The sequence below is a fragment of the Dipodomys merriami genome, unplaced genomic scaffold (genome assembly GCF_024711535.1).
Source record: "Dipodomys merriami isolate MVZ:Mamm:240054 unplaced genomic scaffold, mDipMer1.0.p SCAF_1, whole genome shotgun sequence".
Lineage (NCBI taxonomy): Eukaryota > Metazoa > Chordata > Mammalia > Rodentia > Heteromyidae > Dipodomys > Dipodomys merriami.
The window spans coordinates 143,319,070-143,346,637 of NW_027202270.1; the positions used below are offsets into that span (position 1 = coordinate 143,319,070).

Genomic DNA, 27,568 nt, shown 5'->3' on the forward strand with positions numbered 1-27,568 from the left:
TGCTCTATAAGCTAGAGATTTTCCTACCTTGGAAACAAGTACTAGGAGGAAGGAACTTTAAAGGTTCTCCAAACCCAAGCCTTTTTTTGTGTGTCCTGGGGCCTGAATGTTGGTGCTGGCACTGTCCCTCAGCTCTTCAGCTCAAGGCTAGTGCTCTACTACTTGAGCCACAGCACCACTTTGGGCTTTATCTGCTTATGTGGTGCTGAGGAATTGAGCCCAGAGCCTCATGCATGCAAGGCAAGCAGTCTACCACTGAGCCACCTTCCCAGCCCCAAACCCCAAGCCTTTTGAAAGAAGGGGGAGTCCCCCACAGTTTGCAGTTACATGGAGTTCGCAGTGGAGTGAATTACTAGCCCGCTGTCTTTTTCACTATGACACACTGCTTGCTGTCTACAGAATATTCTGTCCATTTGGGAGTGGTCTCACTTCCCTTGTGGTACTACACCCAGACCCATGTATTGCTACTCCATCCCTACAGTTATTTTAATATATTTGAATGATCTTCTTATACTTATTACTCCTTTAAAAATGTATGCCTGCTAGTAACAGAGCTCAATCAAACAACATTAGCTAATTTTACCTCACTATTTGTTCTTCCTTATATCTAGTCAGTTTCAAAGGTGTTTAGGAAGCTCTATCTTTGGAACAATACTTAAGGGAATACTGGTGTTGGCTGGTTTTAATGTAGTGTGTTGGAATAACTTTGTCATGGAGCTGGTAGAAGAAGTACTTGTTACCATTGACAACGAGGGCAGTGTTGTCAATAGTAAGGACTATGACTTGCTGAGCATCCCTTATTGGCAAGTTCTTCCCCAGCATTTCACAATTAATCCTCCCAACAACCTTAAAAAGCTTTCTTAACTCAATTTCACTTACTCAACTTGTTGGATCCACCAATATTCTCCATGCAATTTGAGCTACTTTGTGGTGCTAAAGGCTCACCAACTTCCTGTATGTTTACTTGTATACCATCAAGGGTCTATTGAATTAATTCCCAAATTTGTATGTGAGGACTGGAAATGTAGCTCAAGTGACAGAGCTCTTGCCTAGCAAGTATAAGGCCTTGAGTTCAATCTCCAGTACTAGGGGCAAAAAAAACCCTGTATATGACAGTTGTATTAGCTGCAAACATGTAATTATGGAAAGTGCTCCAGAAATGATGACATATGAGTTATAAAAAATTAATTGCATACCTGGGCACCGGTGGCTCACGCCTGTAATCCTAGCTACTCAGGAGGCTGAGATCTCAGGATTGCAGTTCAAAGCCAGCTCGGGCAGGAAAGTCCATGAGACTCTTATCTCCAATAAACCACTTGAAAACCGGAAGTGGCACTGTGGCTCAAGCTGTAGAGCACTAGCCTTGAGCTGGAGAGTGCAGGGACAGCACCCAAACCCAGAGTTCAAGCCCCACAACTGCCCCCCCCCCAAAAAAATTTGCAAGCCAGAAACCACTGGCTCATGCCTGTAATTGTAGCTACTCAAGAGTCTGAGATCTGAGGATCATACTTCAAAGCCAGCCTGGGCAGGACAGGCCTGAGACTCTTATCTTCAATTAACCACCAGAAAACTGGGAGTGGTGCTGTGGCTCAAGGGGAAGAGTGCTAGCATTGAGTGAAAAAACTCAGGAATAGCCGTGAGTTCAAGCCCCATGACTGACTAAAAATAATAATTATAATAATTATTATTGTGTGAGAACTTAAATGCTTTTAAAATATTGTTTTTGCTTTAAAATTACTTATTGGATAGAAAGCCCATGGATTGGGAGAAGATCTTTACTAGCCATACAACGGACAAGGGTCTCATATCTAAAATATACTTGGAACTCAAAAAATTAAACCCCCCAACAACAAATCCTCAAAGAAACAACTGCCCAATAAATAAGTGGGCGAAAGACTTAAAGAGAAACTTCTCTGAAGAAGAAAGAAGGATGGCCAATAGACACATGAAGAAATGTTCAACATCCCTAGCCATAAAAGAAATGCAAATCAAAACAACATTGAGATATCACCTCACCCCAGTTAGAATGGCAAAAATCAAGAACTCTAACAACAACAGATGTTGGAGGGGATGTGGACAGAAAGGAACCTTACTTCATTGTTGGTGGGAATGTAAACTTGTTCAACCACTTTGGAAAGCAGTATGGAGTTTCCTCAAAAGACTTCACATAGATCTCTCCTATGACCCAGCAATCCCACTTTTGGGCATTTACCCAAATGTTTACAAACAAGACCACACTAAAGCTACCAGCACAACAATGTTTATTGCAGCATTATTTACCATAGCTAAGATATGGAACCAACCCAGATGTCCCTCAGTAGATGAATGGATCAAGAAAATGTGGTATATATACACAATGGAATTCTATGCCTCCATCAGAAAGAATGACATTGCCCCATTTGTTAGGAAATGGGAAAACTTGGAAAAAATTATATTAAGTGAAGTAAGCCAGGCCCAAAGAAACATAGGTCCCATGGTTTCCCTTATTTGCAATATCTAGTATATGTATGAGTCAAGCGGAAAAGGTCAGATAATGTGAGGTCAGGAAAATGAACCCTTAGATATGTATTTTAATGTTTTTTTTCTTTCATGCATGTGTTTCTAACGCATTTATAAGATTATTTCTTTGTTGCTTTGTATGTCCCTCCCCCACAGTATAACCCCTGCTTTCACTATATTTGATGTCAGTATAACTTGTGGAGGAGATGGGGAAAAACCAGTTGTTTAAGGATACAGGTGGACCTGTTGCAACAATGAGAAGTACAAGTTGTCATGTCCAAAACGAGCTTTACAACGTCGGGGCGGGGCGGGGCGGGGCGGGGGGGGGGGGAAGGGGGGAAGGAGAAGGATTGGGATTGGGGGGGAGGGGGGAGGCTGGGAAGGGATGTGAAGGGTAAACCAAAGGAGGAGGGTGCAATGCTTGGTAAGAAATGTACACATTATCCTGCCCATGTAATTGTAACCCCTCTGTACAGTATGTTCACAAATAAAATAAAATTAAATTAAAAAATTACTTATTGGATTTATATGACAAGAAAGTAAGCAAAATTATGAAAAGAGAAACTAGAATCTAGTAAGATTCTGTGCTTAAGGTTGTTTTCTGCAAATGTGTTTAAATTCCTGCTCTGTTTTAAAGAAGTTGGGGATAATAGTGCATTAATAAAATGATTTATGAAGGAAAGACAAAGAGTAACTTGTCAGGGGTCCTCCCTTCAAGGGACTACATCCCCCCACACACACACACACATGCACACACACTCACAAAGACTATGAAGCTGGGCATGGTGATATATGCTTATAATGTCAGGATCTAGAGGCAGGCAGCAAGAGATCAGAAGTTTAAGGCCTGCCTTGACCTCATAGCAAGCTCAAGGCCAATCTGAACTACATAGTGAGACCCTGTCTCAAAAAACTCCCAAGGGCTTGGGATGTAGCTCAGTGGTCGAGTGCTTGCTTGGTATGACCCCTGTTCCATACCAGCACTACAAAAAGATTCCCAATGGTTGTACAACAATAAGCCTTAAATTAAAACAGCATATTTAACTAAGTATATTTAAGGCCATATTCCTTATGGTTAGGTGTTTTAAACAGCTATTATGATGAACATACCATTATTCACCTTGATCAAATCAACAGATCTTCTGAAATGTATTCCCATTTTGTATATGAGGAAAAGAGGTTTGGCAGTCAAGGGACTATCAGTATCTACACACCTAGTTATATTAAGCTAAACTATAAAGCTTAGTTGTCTGACTCCAAAGCTGTATGTACACACACACACACACACACACACACACACACACACACACACACACACACACACACACACACACACACACACACACACACACACACGTTAGTACTGGGATTTGAACTCAGAGCCTTGAGTTTACAAGCAAAGCATTCTGCCACTTTAGCCATACAACAGGCCTATTGATTTTAGTTTATCTTACAGATAGGGTTTGTGCCTGCCTTGTCTCATATTGTGATTTTCCTATCTCCCCCCTGAATAGCTGGGACCACACAGGTATATGCCATCATTCTCCACTTGTCCTTGAGAGTCTCTCACCAAGTTCTATCTGGGCTAGCCTCAAACTGCAATCTTGTTTCTTCCTCCCAAGTATCTGGGATTGCAGATGTGAACCACCATGCCTAGATACTCTTTGATTTGTAAAATTAGCCTGCCCCAGGTATTTTGTTTGGTAATGCCATTATATGGGTTTTCCTGAGTGGATACATCTTAGCAAGGTTGGTTGTGAAACAAAAGTCTCAAGGAAATCATGCTGTTATTGGCTCCATTCTTTAACTCTTAACATGGAAATTGTCCATGGAAATGGTCCAGATTTTTGGCAAGAAACTGGCCCTGGTGTATGTTCAGAGGTTTAGCTTTTGCCAAACCCACAAAAACCTGTGACTATCTTGCCTTCTGATTTTTCTTTTCCTTTTCCTTTCCTTTTCTTTCTCTCTCTCCCCATTTCCCTTCCTCTGTTCCTTCCTGCTCTCTTTTGAGATGAAGGTCTCCTTATATCATTATATTGCCCAGTCTGGGGCTTGAACTCATGACCTTCCTGGCCCTAGCTTCCCAAATCCTGAAGTTACAGGTATGCATCCTCAAGCCCTGCTTTGACTCCTGGCTTTATAATCTTCTCCTAATTGGCTATATCTTAGATTTCTTTTTTTTTTTTTATTTAGAGAATACTTTATTAGTTTCTGTAATCAAACCCACGTAGATAAGACCTTACATATTTAATACAGTGCGTTTACCCCTGTACAAATGGAAAAAAATTAAGTTTAACATTTCTAGACCAATATGGCTATTAATTTCTGTACAATGCCAACTCAACACGGTAAACTGAGATACTTTTTCCAAAGTTGACAGCACAGCTAAAGTTTCCAAAAATTCAAATTATATATATGTATATATATATTTATATTTATATAAAAGACCAATAATAGCAGTATGTTATGCATCAATAGCAGCAACAGCTTTTCCAGGTTCTGCAGTCATCTGAACAAAATTAGACATCCAGCACATCCATTAATAAAAAGAAAAAAAAAAGATAAAAAAACAAAACCCCAGAAAAATGCGAAGTTCTGTTACTGTTGTGGTACTTGGCACCATTTTTTTTTAATTAACGTCTCAATCATCATCTGGAAAGAAAACATTCTTGAGTAACATCATTAAAAACAGCTCTGATAAAGCACAGTCACTACTACGTATCATAAAGCAGGTACAAGGTATTTATATTCACAGAGGGATGATACAGTACTGTCCTACGTCTATAATACTAGAGGATACAATTAAAAAGGCATTATTGAGACTTGTATATCTTAGATTTCTAATACAACTTGTACCTAACTAAAATATTGAGGGCTAAGTAGGGACAGGAGGATGATGGGAATGATTTTTAGTGTTTATAAGGTAGAAACTATAGACCATGTTGACAGTAACTGCTGCTACTTGGATTTCCCCTCCCCTTGGTACATGAAATCATGAATCTCAGGGGTTCAATCTGTTCTATATTAAAGATAGCAAAGCTATGTATAAGCTACATTCATAATACATCATTCTTCAGGGTAACCTGCGTATGTTCCTGGAAATCTGAAAACCGAGAAGAGGGGGAAAAAATAAGCAAGTGCAAATTTCAAAGTTCACCATTGGTTTGTGGGCCAGCTGGTATCAGAACATGACTTGTGGTCTTGTGATGTAATAGAATACAATTTTGTTCAGCTCTCTCTCCTTCTTCCTCCCCTCTACCAGGCTTGTCCAACTTAAGCCATTTATCCGAATCAGAATCCAGTCTATTTTTAAAGTATGGTAAAGAGTGGGAATGCAACTGTCTTCCTTTGTAGTTCATCTAGTGTTTAATAACCCTAGCTGTCATTAAAGTCTAAAAAAATCCTCCCAGATGGAGAATGGATGGCACAGAATCATGACCCAAGGTGCCTGGAGCCCACAGAGGTCTTGGCTTCTTCCAAGCAGTGGACAATCAACTAGGAGGCTTCTTGCTTACTACTGTGTTTCTTTTCCCTCTTTTTGTCTGTTCTTCCTTAAATTCTAGAAAATAAACACTAGGCATCTTGAGGAAGAGCAGAGTTGTGTAAAACCTTTGGATTTTGGAGAAGGGGAAAAGGAAAAGTGGCAATGCCGGGTCCTCTGAGAGATCACTGAGCCATCTTTACAATGCAGTATGTGTTGGGAAGGCCAATGCCATACTAAAAAAAGTTTCTCCAAAAGGGAAGGAAGCTACAGCTAAAAATATATCATGCCAGCTGTTATAAATGCTTCTCAAAGGAAGCCAAGCAACTATTTCATTAGTTACCTCTTTGAAGAATAAATGAGGGGTTAAGGCAGTAATGGAATTTTGTAGTTTTATGCCAGGTTGGCAATGTTTGGAGAAGGACTGTGAAAGAAAATCTGTTGGTGGAAGGCAAAATAATTACATGAAAGTTTACAAGGAACTACACCAGTGGCTCTGAAGGCTAAGCTGGGGTTGGACTTGAAGCTGAAGAAACAGAACCAGGCTCTCAAGGCCTTATCCTCTGCCAGTCTCCAAAGGGCTGTTTTCCTACCAGGTCTGCCTAGACTCTCCTCTTCTTTTGAATACTTATGTTCTGATGGTTTCTTGAAGGCTGTCTGGAATGAGCTTCAAGTGGCTGGTAGTTGTATAAGAAAATGTGCATGGCAGAAGGAAAAAAGAAAGGATTTCATGGACAAACTAGGTACTTCTGAAAGAGGATGATAAAAAAATAAAAAATAATGAATAAATAAAAATTAAAAATAAATAAATAACAAATAAATGACAAATACATTTTTCATTTACAAATTAGGAGCGCTTAAAGCAGCCACTTTCCTTGAGACTCATCCCTACTCCTTATCTTGTCGGCTGAATTCCTTTGGCTTCAGATGTTCCCTCCAAGGCCTAGCAGTCACCCAGCTCATAATGGGCTTCATGCAAAGACAAACACTTCTACTGACTACTCAGGAAGTCTACCAAACTAGAATACCCCTACCTCCTCCATACACATACAGTAGAGTACTGGATATCACAAACCATTTTTGTTTAATTTTAATCTTGAAATAATTACAGACTCACAAGCAAGTATAAGTCAGTTGCCAATGACTCATGCCTATAATCCTAGATACTGTGGAGGTTGAGATCTGAGGATCGTGTGAAGCCAGCCCAGATAAGAGTCTATGAGACTCTTATTTCCAATTATCCACCAAAATGAGAAGTACAGCTCAAGAGGTAGAGTGCTAGCCATGAGCGAAACAGCTAAAAGAGCACAACCCTGAGTTCAAACCCAGTACTGGCGTGTGCACCCGCGCACGTGCGCGGCGCGCGCGCGTGCACACACACACACACACACAAAGTGCAAAAATACTATACAGAAAGTTCTCACATGAGAACTCATTATCACCCAGCTTCTTCCAAGATGAAATCTTATAAAACTATAGTGTATTATCAAACCAAGGAAACCGACACTCACACACTGCAGCTAATTAGACTATGGACCTAACTCAGATCTTGGCAAGTTTTGTTGTTTTTTCTGGGGGGGGGGCGGTCTGGTTGTGGGGCCTGAACTCTGGGCCTGGGCGCTGTCCCTCAGCTCTTCAGCTCAAGTCTAGCACTCTACCACTTGAGCCACAGTGCCACTTCCGGCTTTTTTCTTTTTGCTTATGTGGTGCTGAGGAATCGAACCCAGGGCCTCATGCATGCAAGGCAAGCACTCTACCACTAAGCCACCTTCCTAGCCCCCTTGGCAAGTTTTATATTCACTAATTTTTATCAGAACTTAGGTATAACACTGGCATTTCATCACATGTATACAAATTCCTATAACTCTTGCATGGTCAAAATCCCAGTATGTCTTAAAGTGTCTATAGGTTGTGAAACTGATTTTTTAAGTCACAGAAAGAGCAAGAGTAAAAATAAATGTTACTATGTGACTATGACAGAAGGCTAAATGATCAATATTATCACTAAATACTTAGTGAATTCCTAGGGACATTTTCTTGTTTATTTTGGAAATTCATTACTTTTGTGAACATCTGCCTAGTGAGTCCAGGAATTTATTAAGTCCCTACTGTTCAGCAAATATTTCTGGCAAGATGAGTAGAGAGGCGCAGCCCACATGCCGTCTCTGATTGAATTGTAGTGGCTGCCTAGGGGGGCATATTGAGGAGGATTCAGAGGGCACATCTGGGCTTAGCAAGAGACAGCCATTATCTGACAGAGATGCTCAGCCACAGGAGCATGGCGGCTGAATGCATGCCAGGACTTTGCCATCTCCAAAATATCTGTAACTTTGAGCCACCCAAGGTTCTGATTCCTTGGAAAGAGGAGTCAGTAAACACAATGGTGGAAGTTAAATCTAAGGTATAAATATGTTAAGTACACATACATACAGTCAATAGTTAACCAAAGTATGGAATATGCAGCAGGGGAGAATTCAGATGGCATAACTCCTTAGAACTAACTCACAGCCTACCAAAATGAATACGAGCTGGGCGCTGGTGGCTCATGCTTGTAATCCTAGCTATTCAGGAGGCTGAGATCTGAGGATTGAGGTTCAAAGCCAGGCCCAGCAGGAAAGTCCATGAGACTCTTCTCTCCAATAAACCACTAGAAAACTGGAAGTGGCGCTGTGGCTCCAGTAGTAGAATGCTTGCCTTGAGCTGAGGAGCACAGGGACAGCGTCCAGGCCCAGGGTTCAAGCCTCAGGACCGACAAAAAAAAAACAAAACAAAAAAAACCCAAAATGAATACGAGGAAGTTGGTACTTGTGATGGGGGAGGGAAGAGGGGAGGTCAAGGGCAGAAGGGTAGATAAATGAAAAAAGAGGGAGAATGCAATTTATAATATTTTGTGTATATCCTATGAAACGAGGAAAATTGAGGGAATGGGAAGGGTTGAAACAGATGGGGAAGAATGATGAAAGTCAGAATGCTAATCAACATGTATTGTACTTCTAAAACTGACATGTTGAATTTTAACCCCTTTATAGTTAAGTAAAATATAATTAAATATATGTAGATAATTAATTGTAGTTAATTAAAATATGATTAGATACATATAGATAATTAAAATATAATTTAAAATTAACAATAATAATGAAAGAAAAACAATGCTTATCACCAAGGGGATTGTAAGTGGGAAGAAGTGAACATGTTGACCAAAGATGGGACCCCAAACACTTGGAACCCCAAACACTAAGAGCTGACACTAAAGTACATTGGTCAAAGCTAGCACACAAGCAGCACCTCTGTTTCTAGGATCTCAGAGGAGCAGCAGGCTGGACAGTGTCACATCTGTATTCTGTGGAGACCACCAAAACAGAAGGGTAGCTGGTTCACAGGCAGGGAACTTGGGAAAATTCAGCATCAGAGATAAACAGGTTCCTCATGGAGTTAATCTCTGAAGGCAGGATTTGAAGGAAGAGGTATGTAAACTTGAGTCAGATTTGGGTCTGACTAATTGGGTTCAAACCTCAGCCTTACTACTTAATCTGTGATGCTGGTCAAGCTAAATTCTCTGAGCCCATTTATCTGTTAGATGAATAGAACAATAATGCCCACATCATGGGATTCTAAGGGTTAAATGAACTATTTGTGTAAAGGGCTTTATATTTGACATACTGAGTTGCATATGCATACCTAGTATGTAGTAAACACTACATTAGTGACTGCTATCACTAATTCACTCATTTATGATCTATGGAACAAACATTTATTTAATGTACACTTGTATCAATCCAAAGAAAATTATTCAAAATTAATAAAGGTTACTAAGATTCTAAATTCTACCATCAATCTGTGGAAGTGAGCAGATGCAATGGAGTTTGGGAATCACTTTGATACCTTATGTTCCTAAGATCTTGCCTCATATGTGGCTAACAGAAGCCAGCATGTTTTTAGCTAGGGGTTAGGAACTCACACTTATAATTCCAGCTATGCAGGAAGCTGAGATCTGAGGATTGAAGTTAGAAGCCAGGACAGGTAGACAAATTCAAGAGATTCGCATCTCCAGTTCACAAGCAAAAAGCTGGCAGCATGAGTGGGAAAAGCTGAGCAAGAGCTAGAGGCCTTGAGTTCAAGCCCTGGAACTAAACCTTTAATAATAATAATAATAATAATAATAATAATAATAATACAGTAATAATATAATGCTAAAAAGAATAGTGCATTGCAATGGTTTGTAGTTTTCTTCCAGAGTAGAAAAAGAGATGGACAGGCAGTCTGAGGAAAGTGATGTAGCAATGTCTTCCATGCATGGAGTTCTATAAACATTTAAGAAAGCCAAGAAATCCTTGTTCTTTTCCTGAATTACTTTTTCTATAGCCGACTTCAGATGGGAAGCAACCTAGTGATGCTATGCCATGTTCTTTGCACTCTGTATTTGGAATCTCTTGTGATGGCTGAAACCAAGTTGACCAGACCTTGCATAAGGTATGTGATAATCAGTACTTTAGTCCTTTCGAGTTGCACAGGTGTATGATGAAGAGCCAGCACATTCTTGCTCAGTCAATAGGTTTAGTCATTGCCTTGCCTTCGAAGGAGAATGAGGCTGACTTCTCAACCAGTCCCAAGCCACTTTTCTCTTCTCTCATGGAATGAAAAGTCCTGCCCAAACATCATGAGGTATCTTGATTTTCCCCCTTTTCTGGTGTTACTGGGGTTTGAACTCATAACTTCACACTTGCTAGGCAGGTGTTTTATAGCTTGAGCCATACTTTCATCCCTTTTTGCTCTGGCTATTTTGGGGATAAAGTCACACTTTTTCTCTGGACCAGACTGGAGCACAATCCTGTTTCCCCAACAGTGGAAATGACAAGCACACACCCTTTGCCCAACATTTTCTGTTGAGATTTGGTCTTCTGCGAACTTTTTGTCCAGCTCTCCTAGCACTGAGATCTTTCTAACCTATGTCTCCCCAGTAGCCAGGATTACAGGTGTAAACTACCAGCACTTAGACAAGATCTCACTTGATGCAACTTCTTCAAGGAATAAGATATTCTTGCATCTGAAGGGATAAAAACTGGTTGATTCTCATTAGATTGGGACTAATTTGAGGCCCCTATTTTTGGCCTCATCCCTAACTTCAAATCCTCTGTGTGTTTCTATTGCCTACCTGCAATACATCCTTTTTCTCCATCTCATGTTGGCATATCTTCCCAGTGTCAACAAGCATCCCAAATCAAGTTTGGTGCTATCTTATCATCCAAATGTACGCCTCTAAGATGTAATATGTTCCAACGTTTATCATCTGCTAACTGCCCCCAATTTATTTCAACTGTTTCTCCTTGAAAAAAACCAATGGTCAATTATTAGACCTATGAGTAACTCAATTAGTTGGTCTTTTTTCTCTGGAATATTTTCTTCCACTCGCCTGGTCATACACACATTTTCTCTCACCCAAGTAGCTTCTAAACTTCTTTCTTTCTTTCCTCTAGCCTGCAGAGGCTGAGGTGAGGTGTCTGAGTTTAGAGTCCTTGGTCACCATCTGTATGCATATCTGCACAAGTAATCTCATCTAGTCTTGTAGCTTTAAGAATCTTCCATGTGCTAGTCAGTTCTCTCGCCTAAAGTACATATCCATATATCTAATTATCAATTACCTGTTCTACCTCTCTGGGACATGCCAAACCTATCAACTGTGACACAGAGGTCCTACTTTTACAAACCTCAAATCTACTCTGCTTGATCCACAAAGACTCATCCATCTCAACTGGCAGGAGCACAAGCCTTCTAGATACTCAGGCAAAACACACTGGCTTTTTTAATCCCTTCTCTAGTTTCAACGTATATCTTGAGTGCTTCTGACCATTCTAAGTTACTCTCCTTGCTTGAGCCAGCCTCATCTCTGGTCTGAATGACCTCACCAGCCTCCTCACGGGTCTGCCTGTTCTTGTCTTTGCCAGGAACACATTATATCTATATGATATATTTACACCACAGCAGCCAAAGACATTCCTTTAACATGTGAGTCAGGTCATATCACTTATCTGCTAGGAATCCTCCAATAGCTTCCTGGTTTCCTGAGAGCAAAAGTCCAAGCCCTTGACATGGTCAGTAATGTCCTGTGGAATCATCCTTCTCTCTCCATCTTCTTCCATCCTCCTCTTTGAGTACCAACCTTCCTGCTTTTTTTTTCTTTTCTTTTCTTTCTTTCTTTTTTTTTTTTGCCAGTCATGGGGCCTGAACTCTCGGCCTGGGCACTGTCCCTCAGCTCTTCAGCTCAAGGCTAGTGATCTACCAGTTCAGCCACAGCACCACTTCTGGCTTTTTCTGCTTATATGGTGCTGAGGAATCAAACTCAGGGCCTCATGCATGCAAGGCAAGCACTCTACCACTGAGCCACCTTCCCAGCCCCTTCCTGCTTTTCTTTAAATAAGCTGAGACTTCTTCTATCTAGTGATCTTTGTTCTAGCTTTTACTTGGCTTGGACTACTCTTTCCTCTAGATACTAGTCTGACTCGTATACCACTAACATGTCTTTGCTGATATATCAGATTCTCAATGAGGTCTACCCTGACCACCTCCCTTCATACAGTAACCACCACATTATCAACACTTGATCCTTCTTACTAGACTCTGTCTTGTTTCAATGTCACTAATCAATCTCAAATGATATATATACACATATATAAAATTTATAACCATATAATTTATTATATAATATAAACCTAATGTTTTATATAACTAATATGTACTACACTGCCAGCTCCATAAGGACAGTGACTTTGGTCTTTTCCACTGATGTGTTCCAAGTGCCCCTAGAAGGAGAAGCCTATATAAGGTGCTCAGTAAGGCGAGGGATGTTCTCTAGTGGTAGACTGCTTGCCTTGCATGCACAAGGAGTCAGGTTTGACCCCCAGAAATGCCAAAAGAAAAAAGCTCAACAAATATTTTTACGTGAGTAAACAAATCTGTGAATCAATAATATGTATCTAATGTATTACTAAATCCTGATCCTAGAGTAATTCCACTTAGGTTTATTTCTCCTATTCATCCCTTCTGCTCTGCATCTACTCCTATGATACTTGTGTTTTCAAATGCACTTTTGAAACCTATTGACTTCACATGAATCATTCACTATCTACTTGGTTGGCCCATAGCTGACAATCCTCATACAGCATTGCTCATGACACTCCCATGCTCAATTTCTTTAGGGGCTTTCAAACCCCTTTCCTCAGTCTACTTTCACTGTCTTCTTGGCTCCTGTTTCTCCTTCATAAGCCTCTTTTCTCCTCACTATCTCCCAACCAACTCTTTACATTACCACATCCATCTTTTTGCTCTCTATGCATATTCCTACCATGAGTGTCCTCTCCCACCAAATTCTCCTCCCCCTTTCCATCTTAGCCCATGTCCATTTCCCCTCCAAAGTCTTTCTTCATTCTCCAATTCACAAGGATTCCTACACTCCAAAAAATTTGACAGTACTTATAATATAGATTCTGTTATAGTTTGTATATGTTCTTCCAAGTTCAAGTATTGAAATCTGCTTCCCTAATGTAAGTGTTGAGAGATGATACAATTGAGTGGCCAATAAATATTGCTTAAATATTGTTTGAATGGGTTTGTTTTAAAATGAGTTTAGCCCTCTCTGCATTCTCTAACATTTTTTTTTCTTACCACATTACCATGTAGCCATGTACCATGTATTTGGCACTCATTAGATGTGGTCTCTTGCTCTTAAAACTTCCCAACTTCCATGATCACAAGCCAAATAAGTTTTTGTTGCTTATAAATTACATAGTCAATGGTATTTTGTTAAGCAGCAAGGAAGAGAGTAAGATAGACTTCCTTTAACTGACATTAAAACTGATAGGACCTTATGGCAGTACTTATATAATTGTGTACCATTCTTTTATATATCTCTGGGATTCTTATGTGAATTCTCTGTGGACAATAAGCCAGGACAAAAGCAATATTTAATCTTTAAACGTGAGACTTAACTGACAAGTCCTGTATCTAATACAGGCACCCTGCAAGTGGGAACAATATCTCAAGCTTCTTTATGTTTTCCATTAATTCCAACCATGTTAGTCACACAGTAGGTAGACAGCAGTGTTGGGGTGGAAGTTGGCTAATTTGGAATCTAAACAGGGAGGAAGCAAGTAAGGGACTTAGTTGAAGTTCAGGAAAAATAAACTGGAATAAACCAAGGTTGAAAATGAAAATAAAACAGTAAGAGGAAATGAATTATGTAACTTGTGGGTAAGGGCAGAAGGGAAAAAATGAGGGGAAAAAATGAGAACCGAGGAAGGGGTGACAATTGACCAAAAACCATTGTACTCATAATCTGACTTATGGAATTGGAACCCCTTTATACAACTACTCAATAATAACAATAATTAAAAAGTAATAAATTAAATAAATTACATAGAGGGAAAAACAGTAAGAGGGTGGCTTTCATTAATGTGGTTGATAATTTGAAAATGTGTAGACTAATTGATTTCAGTTCTTAAAATTATGTTTTGCATAGCTCTTCTTTTCCACCTTGACAGAGGTAAGAAATGTAGCTCTTCAGTGCAGTAGAAGAAGTCACACATTTTCTATCACAGTTACATGGCCAAAACTCACTCCATATGCAAAGTCCCACAGACCACGGATTTAGGATGACTGGACTTAACATTTCTTTTTATTTTCTTACTTTAAGTATTCAATCAATTAAATAAGTTTCTCAATACACTATTATAAAACAGGCTTTGTGTTAGATGATTTTTTTCCAACCACAGACTAATATACATTTTCAGAGTATGTGTAAAGATAGGCTACACTAAGCTATGATGTTACATAGGCTAGGTATATTGAATGCTGTTTTGAGTTACCTGATTTTCTGCTTAGGACCAGTTTATAGGGACATCATTCCACTGGAAGTCAAAGAACACCTGTCTTCTCCATGGGCCTCAGCTCAGGGAAAGGTGCTCTTAACCAGGTAACCATTAGAACGGAACAAGTCAATGCACTCTGAATATCACTTTTCTCACCATCTTTTCCAGTTTTATTTATTTATTCATCTGGCAAGCACCTAATATGTGCTTATTTTTGCTGCTCTGGCTAGAGCTGGACATTTACATTATCTGTTTATCTTATCACAGTCCTCAAAGAGGGGAATCACGATGTTGCCATTTTACAAGGGAAGGTTTTGTTCAGAGAAGTTAGATAACTTGATCAAGTTATAGTCAGCAAATTGTAGGTTTGGGGTTTAGATTTTGGAGGGTACTGACACTAATACCTCTGTTCTTTCATCAGGCTGTCTGCAGTTGTTCTATGTATATGTGAGACAGGCACAAGTCAAGAAAAAAGCCCAAAGGTTTGCAATGCCGATGAACACGACCTCCATAGATCATGAAGAGCAGTAGAACGTGACTGTAAGTAACACTGTGGTAGAAACATTACTGAAACCTCGTGAAGGGGAGATCTAAGTTGTTTCACCTTTATGATGATTTTTTTTTGCTTTTGTTTTAAAAAGAAGGGTCTAACAATATAGCTCAGGCTGGCCTCCAACTTGTTCTGTAGCCCGGGTGGGCCTTGAACTCATGACTTTCCTAGTTCATCCTCCTAAATACTGGGATGACAGAACTGGATGCTCTTTAAAAAGAGGTCCAACTCTTTTGTTTTCCCAGGGATATGTAATGTAATCATCTGGTTAAACTTCTAAGTCCTTTGCAACTCAAGTATTAACTCAAGGGTTCTAAGATTGAGAAAGTCAAGGTAGCCATCCCTGAACCTCCTTCTCTGCACGGGACTGGGTAGCCATGATGATAAATATGTATGTTGACTACAACCTGATGGCCATCTTTAATGTATTAACCTTGTGATGACCCAACCCAGAGTGTGCCAACCAACAGATGAAAATATATAATGACCCAAGACCAATTTCAGGATAAATAACATAAAATGTAAACATATGAAAGACCAAGTTTTGAGAAGGCAGGCTGCTTAGAGCTTGCATCTCTCCCAGTTATTGTAAGAGGGACAAGGCTAACCTAAGAAATTTGAGCCAAGAGACTAAGGTGGTTCTACTAACCCCCGCCATCACTCCCTGTGCTATCAAGCAAGCAAAGGCTAGAGAAAATGTTCCTTGCTTGATCACAACTCTGCCATTGGACACTGTCTGCTATCATAGCCTCTTACATAATAAGGCACTAGTGCAACAATCACCTAAATCTTCAGATAGTCTAATTATTTGTGTCTATATAAAAAAACAGAAAAAAATTAAAAATTCTCATAACAATATCAGTGTAGTTATCTTTAGGATTTCCTTGGTTATTCCACTAAGGTACTAACTCAATTAGTGTAGTTAATAATCCAATGTTCTTACATTCTTGAAAAACCCATTTAAAGAGGTCCAGTAGCCAAAAGACTCAAATGGAGGTAAAATCCAAGAAGGCATCCCTGTTCATTTTTAGTTGTCTTGTCTCATATATATCTGTTTGTTTGTGGTACAGGGAATGAAACCCAGGATCTGATGCATGCTAGACAAACACACTACCAATGAGCAACATCCCTGACCTCTCCTCCTGCCTGCTAAGTAGAAGTGCCTTCAGGTTGACAAGTCCATCAGATCTAACTGCCAAACCTTTCCCCTGAGACAATCACCTCACAGATTCATGTGAAGCAGGGCTGTACATGTACAAGGAGTGCTGATGGATGGTGGGCTGCTTTTATACAGGCATGAGTGATAGGTTGGTCACTGCTGGTCTAAGCTGGGATCCAGAGAGGATCCCAGAGGACTCCTGGCCCCAGTTGCCTGCTATGAGCATGGCACTTGGCTTTGGTGATCAAAGAATGGAGGAGAAAATGTCTTCTACTGCCCTCCCTCAAAGCAGTTCCTGGCCCACCTCTCCTAAGAGGTTAAACTGAGCAAGAGGAAGCCCACTGCTTCCATACGAGGTCTCCACATAGATCAGCATTCACCATCAGCAAGCCTACTTTCCCTGGTCAGGAGCAACAACTGGAGGTTCAACCAGGAAATGCAAGGGGAGGGGGCATTCTAGGGTGAAATGTAAAAAATAATAATAAGGAAAGAAAAAATTTAGAAAGAAAAGAAGAAAAAATGCAAAAAAAGCCCATGAGACTGGCAGGTTAACCATGGGTTAGAATCAGGTTTAGAGAATCACACAGTAACTCAGTGTCTTGGCAAAACCCAAAACCCCAGGACGAAAGACATGTGGGTTTGAAAGGCATTTGTGTTTGCAGAAACAGGATGTTTCCTTCTTTCACCATTTCTTCTCTCCCTCTCTATTTGTTCTTGGTCTGTCTGGAATCCAAATTTGGACCTTCCATTGCTTTTACCTGTCCAATATTTTCATCTTTTCAGAGACCAACCAATAAGCCTTTTCCCACAGCCAATTCCCATCAGCCCTTCTCTCCCAGGGTTCCAAGGTGCTCAGAGCAGACATTGTCAGCAAGACATGCCACACACACAGCAAGTCACCAAACCAGATCACGTTAGAGGGTTTGCAGGGAACTTACTTGTACTTGTGCTGGTTCCAATTGTATTGATTGTGGTGGGGACAGATGAGGAGGAGTAGAGGGGCACATGACCGTTCTCACACCCCAGGCTTTTGTCCTGCCAGTTGGAGGCATTGATGCAAATCCCAGAATCCCGAGAGTTCTGCCACCCGTTGAGCTTGTCATCGGTGTTTTGTCTTTGGTGATAGTAGTGCGTCTGTCCATAATCCACAGAGTCTGAACGGCCACGGTTCTGGCTGCCAAAGGTGGTCGATGTGCGGTCCTCCAAGTGATTCAGCCACATGGCCAGAGCACTGCGGTCTTCCAGCGATGTGGCTGGATGGATCAAAGCATAGGACAGCAGCTGCCTGCTCTCCTCAATATGCTGGTTGTGTTCAATTGAGTGAGCCAGGATTTGGGGCAGCAGTTTCATATACTCTACTTTTGCGTCAAGGTTTCCTGGCTTCAGCAAAGGCAGGTGAGTTAACAGGAGGGAAATCACTTTATCCTTGGATTCCTGTTGCCATTGGTTAATGATTCCTGAAAAGGAAAACACACAGGTCAAATGAGCAAATACATTCACCAGGACACTAAACACCACACTCTAGATTCAGAGCAGTCTGTGGATTTGAGGCCCAGTCTAAGTACCCTGGCTACATTTTTCTCAAAACAGACAATTGTTTAACTGACATCAAGTTTTCAGTACCCAGGAACTTCAATGAAAACATAGATTTTTAAAAAAAAACAAAACCTCTTAGATGTTTGGAGGCTCAAGCTAATTTCCATTCACAACTCTAAAAGGGCTACTTTGGTCTAACCAAATAGAATCTACAGCCCTGCTTCCCTTAGAAAACTCTAGACTCAGTTGGAAGCCAGTATTTCATATCTGTACTCCTAGCAGCTCAGGAGGCTGAGATCTGAATATTGAGGTTCAAAGCCAGCCCAGGCAGGAAAGACTCATATCTTCAATTAACTGGCAAAAGCTGGACGTAAAGGTGTGGCTCAAGTGAAAAAACACCAATCTTGAGTGAAAAATTTGAGACAGAGCCCAGGCCCTAAGTTCAAGCCCTAGTACTCTCTCCTCTCTCTCTCTCCTCTTTATCTCTCTCTCTCTCTCTCTCTCTCTCTCTCTCTCTCTCTCTCTCTCTCACACACACACACACACACACACACACACACACACACAAGCAATAAAGAAAATTTTAAATCCTGGAGAAGGAATTGGTGTGAAATTTGAAACATTTCTCACAAGGAGAACTATGTCAGGAAGAAAATGGGGTTCCCCCTTCAGTGTAGCAAGCCTAGAGATTTCTTGTAAATAGATGACTCAGAAAAACAACTGTGGGTCCAAAGCTAGAATGAACAAGCTGGCTCCAGAGGCACCTCTGATCACATCATGCTAAGGCTTAGATGTTTGGTAAAGTTCATTGTGCTTTTTATAAAAGTAAAATACACACAATATCCACTATTTTAAGTATACAGTTTAGTGTTATGAAGAGCATTCACAAGGATCTGCATCCATCTCCAAACAATAACTCTCATCTCCACTCTCCCCGGTTCCTGGCAAGCCCCCATTCTCTGCCACCATGAACCTGATTATTCTAGGTGCTTCTGGCAAGTGGAATCATACAGTATTTGTCTTTTTAGCTACCTTATTTCAGTGAGCATAATATCTTTATTTATTTTTAATTAATCAAAAACATGTTTTGTTGTTCAGGCTAGTGTTCTACCACTTGAACCATAGCTTTTTGATGGATGTGAGATAAAGCACCTCACAGACTTTCCTGCCTAACTTTGAACCATGGATCCTCAGATATTAATAAGATTATAAGTATGAGTTACAGGCACCCAGCTCTGAAGATCTTAACATACTCACAAAGGTCTATCTGTCCCCTTCCACTCAACACTAACCATGCACTTTGCTTTGAGTGCTCTTTGGGAAGGGTCTTATGTTGGGGGCTGATGGTTATCCAAAGGGCCAGGCAGTCCTGCTGGCTTTCAAGTAGTATCTACAGTGATACACAGTGAGGCCTCCGTAGACCACCAGAAGGAATACTTTCAAAGAAAAGTACCAGTGCGCTAAGTTCAGATCTGCAATGTCCTCCAAAAGCACATGTGATACAGGGGCTTACTTCTCAGGTTGGTGCTATTAGGAAACAGCAGAAATCTTTAAGAGATAGGGCTTAGTGAGAACTTTTCTGGTCACTAGAGGTGTACTCTTTTTTAATTTTAAGTAGTGTACAAAGGGATTTCAGTTCAGTAACTCGGATTATGTGAAGGCATATTCTTGAAAATAATAGTGGAACTAGCACAACTTCCTCTTCCTCCCTATCATTTTGCTTCTCATTCACTGTTTGCTCTCTCCATAATGTTGTGCCTCACCACAGACCCCCCCCCAAAACAATCAATCATGAACTGGTACCTCCAAAACTGGGATCCAAAATAAACCTTTCCTCTTTTTAAATGGACTATCTCAGGTATCTCACTTACTTTGTGGTAGATCTTTTGTAAGTTACTTAACTGAGTCTCATTTGCCTTATCAGTCAAGAGTGGTACTAATGCATCTGCTCCTGCTCAGGCTCTTAGATTAAATGAGGGAAAATATCTCAAGGACCAATTAAGTAAGTACTTGCTGGTGGGAGCAATTCCTCTCTTCCTTCTTTAGTCTAGTCCATCTAGAGTGATGTAGGGTATTTTGGATATAAATATTTGAAAACAGAATAACAAATCCAGAGATGACCCACAGAAAGTAATTTTTAAAATATCAATGACTTTGGAAAGAGTTAAAAATGGAACCACTGAGCTTATAACACTATAAAGAGATGTTTGGCTCTCCTCAAGTCCGGGCTTCCTAAAGAGATGTCGAAATCAATTGTGTGAAGTAGAAGTCACCAAACTGAAGCAGGGGAGACTAAGATAGGATACGGAGAACTGGAATGCCAGAATGATGAGAGATTTGGAGAAACCACTACGGAAGATTCCAGAACCTCCATTGGGGGTGGGGGGTGAGAGAGGATCCTTCATACTTGAGCTAGACGATTTGGATTAGCATAGTTCAGTAGTAATATATGAGCCACATATGAAATTTGAAACATTTTACTAGCCATCTTAGAGTAAAAAGAATAAAATTTATTTTGATAATCTGTATCAACATTCATCATTCAAGATGTAAGCAACATAAGACTATTAAGGCACTACTTCACTTCTTTGTGTTTTGCATCAGTCTTTGGGACCTAGGATGTATTTCATCACTGACAGTGCTTCTCAGCTTGGTTGGCCATGTTTGCAGTGCTCAGAAGCCACGTGTGGCTGGTGGCTCCTAAACTGGTCAGCACAGATGGGAAAGGAGGCCAGAAGGCACAGATGAGTCCCTCCCAGTTCTCTACTCTATATTTAGCTAATTACCACCGGACATAAGACAACCCTCGTGCATTCTAGGAGGTATAGTCACCTTGTAAGGCAGTTTCTGGGAGATGAAGAAAACACCAAACACTAAGCATGCTTTAAGTGACAAATATGCTTAGGATGAAGAGCAAATCTATTCAGTAAGTAAGCTAGGCTCTAAACAGTTACACCCTTAACTATGCTATGTACATTTAAATATAAAAATTGGGAAATCACCCCACTAAAAATGCATGAGGAATAAACATTGCTGAGGAACTACACAGATTTCTGCAAGGTCATTACCCTGTTTGGATGATCTACCCTTCCAAAGAAGGCCAGCCTAAAAGAAAGTTATGAACAAAATGAAAACATAACTAGGACTCAAGAGCACAAACTAAACCTGTTATTGCTATGAAACTGTTCTCTACCAGGGATTCACCTAATATTCAGAGGAGGATCAGGCACAGTAAAAAGAAAGGGAGATGAGAAGCGACTGGCCCTGGTCCTTCCCTTCCAGGGTGGAAATAGCTCCATCCATGGGACTTGCATGGTCTAGGACTATGGTATAGTCAGGAGGACAATTACAGCTTTTGTTTACTACACTGGGAACGTGGAAATAATGCTGTCCTCCTAGGCTCGCCACACCTAGAAGATGGCACTATGCCAACCTCTATTCCAGCTGCCACTGGTGACAGCCAACAGTACTTGGTGTTTTCTATGTTCCATACATTCTTCTAAGCCCTGTGCACTAAATGACTCATTTAATCTCCCCAAGAGGCTTGTGAGGTAGGTCTTAAACTAGTCTTATTTCACAGATGAGGACACAGAGGCACAGATGGGGCAGATTAGGTGCTCCAGGTTTCCTGGCTAGTGAGGTGGCAGAATAGACGTTGGCAAATTAGCTTAAAATATATAATTGACTATCATACTAGAATGGCATGTATAACTATTATATCTAAAAAGGATAGAACTACAATGTAGTTCTAAACACAACAATATATTAAGGAATACATGACTCAGCAGAGGAGTAGGCCAGGCATAGGAACATAGAAAAATGAGTCACTGAGATCATATAGATGGCACTTTTGGTGCTTTCAAAATATGCTCAGTCACAAATAAATGAAAACCTTCATGGTCAAATATGCTCACAATTTGATGCTCTTCGCCTTGAAAGGCAGAGCCTAGTCTCCTTCTTTTCAAGTACAAGGTGAGTTCAGTTACTACTGGCAAATGAAAATGGTGTAAGTGGCAATGTGTGGCCTCAAGGATCAGATTCTGAAAGTGCTGTGACTTCTGCTTTGCTCTCTGCTTGGGTTTCTCGCTTGAAAGGAAGCCAGTGGCCCTATTAAGAGAGCCCTACAGAACCCCAATGGGGAGGTTCTTCTGGTGTATGGAAGCCTCCTGCTTCTGACCAAGACCAACATGTGACTGCCTCTTGTATGCGGAGCTCTAGCCCAGGTAAGTGCCAGGTGGCTGCAGCTACAGAACACATTTTGAAGGACCCCGAGCCAGAAGCACAATATTTCCTGATCCACAGAAACTGAGCTGCTAAGTTTTGAGTCATTGTTATGTGGCTAAAGATTAATATACTACTCGAGTGGCCCTTTTAGGGATAAGGAGGTTTTAGCCTTCAGTCCTTCTGACAGCCATTCCCATCTTGAGATAAGACTCAGGAAACTAACCTGTTGTCACTAGACATCCACCTCACTTTCCCTTGCCTGCCTTGCCCTGATTATCTGCTCACTCTATGAGTTGACTCTCTAGATGACTTCATGGAGAGAATGAACTGTTCCCAGAGATGAGGTATATCTAGATGCCGTAGTGGTGATTTTTTAGGGCAACTTAATAAATGGCTTCTGATTATGATTTGGCTTCCTGTGGAGGCCTGCTACAGGGAGACAGTGTGCTGATTATACAGACTTTTGAGTATGTCTGGTCTCTCTGATGATGGCTCCATATGACAAATTAACACTCCAGCATTACAGGATTTACCTGCTTTCTAGTTCGTGCAAGGCAGTCTCTTGGAATGAGCAGGACTTGGGCCAGTGTGAGCATCTCTATCGTTAAACAGAAGCCAGAATGTCCCCAGACCATGGGATCTAGGGCCATGCTGGTAAGGCCCGTCTACCTGTCCAGGGGCCTTCTTTCTCTGTTTTACCCACACCACCCTCTAGGCAGCAGGAGGTCTGATCTGTATACTGTACTGTACTTCTTGAAGAGGAACCAGGAATCTTTCTCATTTTCAAATAATGAATGTTTCCTATTTCTGATGTCTCTGCCATTACCTGTTATCACTCTTGGCAGAAAACATCATGGAAAACCCCAAACTCCAAGGTTTGATGGCACCAGCTTACCTCTACTAGATCCTGCGATCATATCCTCTATTATTTTTCTGAGTAAGGCACAGAGATATAAGCACTTGTGGATATTTAATGTGGGCACATGATAATGATTTATAAATTGTAAACCAGTGACATAGGAATTGTAAAAGAAAAAAATTTAAAGCTATAATTAAAGAGTATGAGGACTAGAAAACTGTCCCACTGTCACTTCAGACAAAGAGTGCATTTAAATACCAAGTCTCTGGCATTATTACTACACAATGGTATGTCAATGTTTAAGGGCTCCAGTTGTTAGTAAATTACCCTTAAATTGCTATTTTATTATACCCTCGTTTTCAGTTTAATAACATTTACCATAAAAGGGTTTCTCACAAGTGCATTTAGGCAATTTGCTCATGCGAGAAATGGCTATGAATTAAGTACAGACACACAAGTACTAGCTAAGTAAATGTGCTAAAAGACAGGACTACTAGTGGGTCTTAAACAGTTAAATACTCCTTGGAAGAATTTATATTACAAATTCAATCCTGGATACATCAGATACCAGACACTTCTAAATTTAGTTCAACTCTGAACAACTCAAACAGATGATAACATCACATAACAAGCATTTGGTAGGGATGCAAACTGACAGGACATTGAAAAAATTGGGGAGAATAATGGCAAATGGTAGGATTCTTGTGGTGGCACCTGCTCTCGACTCTCCGAAGGTACACTTTGGTAGGGGTAGAGCCCTGCAAATTATGTGCATTCATCCTGTCAGTTATAATGAGGGACCAGGTAGTCTAGCATTATGGAGCCCCTTGGTCTCATGTAATGCTCTGAATAGATACAAAGACCCTCTCTGTACTTTCAGGAAGTGTGATGGCCCCCATTGAACTTTGACTCCTGGTATTCACACCTTGAGTACTCTCCTCACCTACTGATCAGAGCAGCTCTCTATGATCAGCAATGAGATGGAGGTATTCTGATAGTAGGTCATAAAAAGCAGTTCTGATTTGCTTTTTTGGTTCAATTGTTATAGGAAAAGCCAGTCATTCCAATGATATGCTTAAACATGCCAGGGATGCTTAAACATGCCCATGTGGGGGGGGGAGGGGGAAGCTGGGACTTCTGCTAGCAGCCCTAACCAACTTAGCAGCCATGTGTCTGAGCCACCTGGGAAGTGACTTCTGTAGCTCTTGTCAATATCACAACTACAACCATGGAAGTGATCTTGGGCTTGAACTAACCAACTAGGCTGTCTCAAATTCCTAGGATATAAGTATTATGTTAAACTATTATGGTTGGGGGGGGTAATTTGTTACACAGCAATAATCAACTGATACAAGGAGCTTCATGTTACTTGGTTGGAAAAAAGAATCATGATGTTTCTGCCACTTAAAATCATCAGAAAAGGCAGGGATCTATGTAGTGGCACATAGTGCTACAGAAATGTACAAGTGCTATAAGTTACAAGCGCTACAGAAATTTCTCTTAGAGCAAGGAGGTCATCAGATGCTGGTCATTCACGAGGACCAACAAGGGCTACTCTTAAAGGATCCAGATCATCTGGGCTCTGCTCATGCCTGTAATCCTAGCTACTCAGGAAGCTCAGATCTGAGGAACACAGTTTAAATCCAGCCCAGGCAGGCTCTCTCTCTCCCTGTTTCTGTTCCTCTCCCTCTTATTTCAGTCCACTATGGCTTCCTTGAACGTGTCAGAAATGTTTTCCTCAGAACCATGTTACTTACTGTTTCTGATGCCTGACACACTTTTCCTCTGGCCCACATTTAGCACCTCTCAACTCTACTTGGCTCTAGTGCCACTTTTCTAATGAGACTTTCTCTGTCAACACTATGTTAAGTTGCCTACCTCACCCTACACTTCCTAATCCCTAGATCTGCTTTATTTTAGACAGAGCACCTAGCACCATGTGACCGGATATATATTATATTTACTTTCTGCCTTTCTTCACTAGAATGTAAGCCCCAGGGGGGTGGTGATGGTGTCTTCACCTTCCTATACATGAACATTTCCTTATCGATCACATTTTAATGGATTTATGAGATTGGCCCCCTAGCATTTGATTTGATAGTATCTTATAGACTTTAGGGTTTTTTTTTCCTTTTTCTCTTTCCTCTTTCTTTTCTTTCTTTTTTCTTTCCTTTCTTTCCTTCCTTCCCCCTTCTCCCCCTTTCTCCCTCCCCCTCTCCCTCTCCCTTTCCCCCTCTCCTTTCCCCCCTCTCTCTTTCTTTTACTAGTCCTGGGGCTTGAACTCAGAGCCTGGGTGTTGTCCCTGAGCCTCTTTGTGCTCAAAGCTAGCCCTTTACCACATGAGTTACAGTGCCACTTCCAGCAGACCTTCAGATTTCTTACTCAAAATGTTAGCTAGTTCCTAAATATTTTGTTAAGTAGAGACTGATGGACTGGATGTCCTACAAACAGTGGTAGGTAATGTTACACAAAATCTCTTTAGTCACTTCTTTCTCATTTGACATTGCTGAATTAGTTACTATTAGCTTTCAATTCTAATAAAAACAGGAAGGTAATGTAAAAGAAAACAAAATAGTTCATTTGCAAAGTCCATTACATTCTCCTTCTCAATATCTGTTTAGATGGAAATTCCATGAGAGAACACAAGAGTAATTAGTACTTTCTCTGACTATAACTGACACCAATTAATTTTCATGAAAAAGGATTTGAGAGACCAAGACAACAGAACTGGATGTATTTACTCCAACTCTTTGAAAACATCTGTTCGAGAATGAGTGTTGTGTTAAGACTGTTTCATGTTACAATTCTGTTTGGTAGTAAGTGATTACATTTTAATGAAACCTCTTAGGAATGGATCACCGAAGACACAAATAAGAGATGAAAACAATTGTTACCTCACTCTTGACAAACACATATATCTTCCCTCTAAGCCACAGTTGGCTAGTGTTTTACACCAGAAACCTGTCAGAGAGGTTCTAAAAGCACAAACTTCCCCTTGCTAATCTTTGTCCTCACATTCCTAGTTTACCACACTGTCAAAACCCTGCATGTCACAAAATGATGCTCCAATACTCTTATAAATAATGAGAAACCCTCATGTTGACCTTGCAGGATAGAAAAAAACATACTTTACAGAAACACCCTTAGATTAAGGCCTTGTTCTAGGAGAAGCACTAGAAACCACAGCCCCCAACAGAAGCACACCATGATCTAAGAAGCCTAATTGCAATGTTAGTTGTTAACACTCAAGGCCCAAATCCTCAATAATGTCCAGAAGATGTCAACATGGGTCAACACCTCTCAAGCATCTTGAGTATACACCAGCAAAATCACAGAGGAATTGTTTATGCTTGATCCAATGGGACAAACTGAACAATCACACATACGATTGAAAACTTCAGGAAGTCAAGAAAAGGTAAGAGTGATGCCAGGGAGCCTTCAGTATCTCGAAATGATTTGGGGCTGTTGAGTCATTGGGTCCCATCCTTTCTGATCTAAATGAGGAAGTGGTTCAACGACTTATAAACAAAAATCCAATGGGTAGGTGTGAATGTAAGAGCCCCCATGGCGTGTTTTGTAAATCTGTAACACTATCATCATAGAATAACACATTTATATTTCCAAAATATGCTTGTCAGTGGTGTTAATAGTAAAATGTATGTATCACTTATTTAGGTATAAAACCTGAAATACCTGAACAAAGTTCCTCTACGGAGAAGAGAAGGAACAATTATTGTTGAAGCAGGATATTTGAATCCTTGACACAAATTAACTAGTGCTATATTTGAAAAGAAAGACCTAGATAACTACAAGGACAGAGTTAGGTGACCCTGGAACACATCCAGCTACACTTCTGTCCTCCTTAGGCATGGTCCTGTAGAGGGAGTTAGAGTCACATCGTCCTGGTTTGCTATCAAGCTGTTGGTTGACTCTAGAAATTTATGCAAAGCTAAGTGTTAAAGGCCATGTACTTTCACCCATGACTTGGGCATGAAATTCTTTTTCAGGTTACAAGGTCTGGTGAAATAGTCAACAGACCAGTGAAACACGTGTGTGTGTGTGTGTGTGTGTGTGTGTGTGTGTGTGTGTGTGTGTGTGTGTGTGTGTGAAACACATGTGTGTGTGTGTGTGTGTGTGTGTTTCAGATTTCTTAAAGAGGGGCACTACTTCCTAATGTTGATGTCCCAAAGTAGTGGGTAACAGGGACAATAGGAAAGATAATTGTAAAAAGAATGCAGTTCTCTAATTAGGAAGGAGATGGCTGAGGCTATTTCCCTCTTCCTAGTCCCATCCTGTTGTGACATTAAATAGACCAAGAGGTCAATGGCTGGACTAGGAGGCCTGACCAGATGAGAACCTTTGGCTTTAACCAACTTGGTAGAAATGCTGCCATAGAAGA

At 40.6% G+C, this 27,568-nt stretch overlaps 1 protein-coding gene across 4 annotated transcripts in view; it reads right to left on the reverse strand.

Moving 5' to 3' along the window:
* Positions 1–27,568, reverse strand: part of Samd4a (sterile alpha motif domain containing 4A) — a 229,350-nt gene that overhangs the window by 76,134 nt on the left and 125,648 nt on the right. For all 4 annotated transcript variants that reach the window (XM_070033047.1, XM_070033050.1, XM_070033048.1 and 1 more), the window contains one exon: positions 17,489–18,007. In XM_070033047.1, the coding sequence (XP_069889148.1) occupies positions 17,489–18,007 (519 nt within the window). The remainder of the gene's footprint in view (positions 1–17,488; positions 18,008–27,568) is intronic.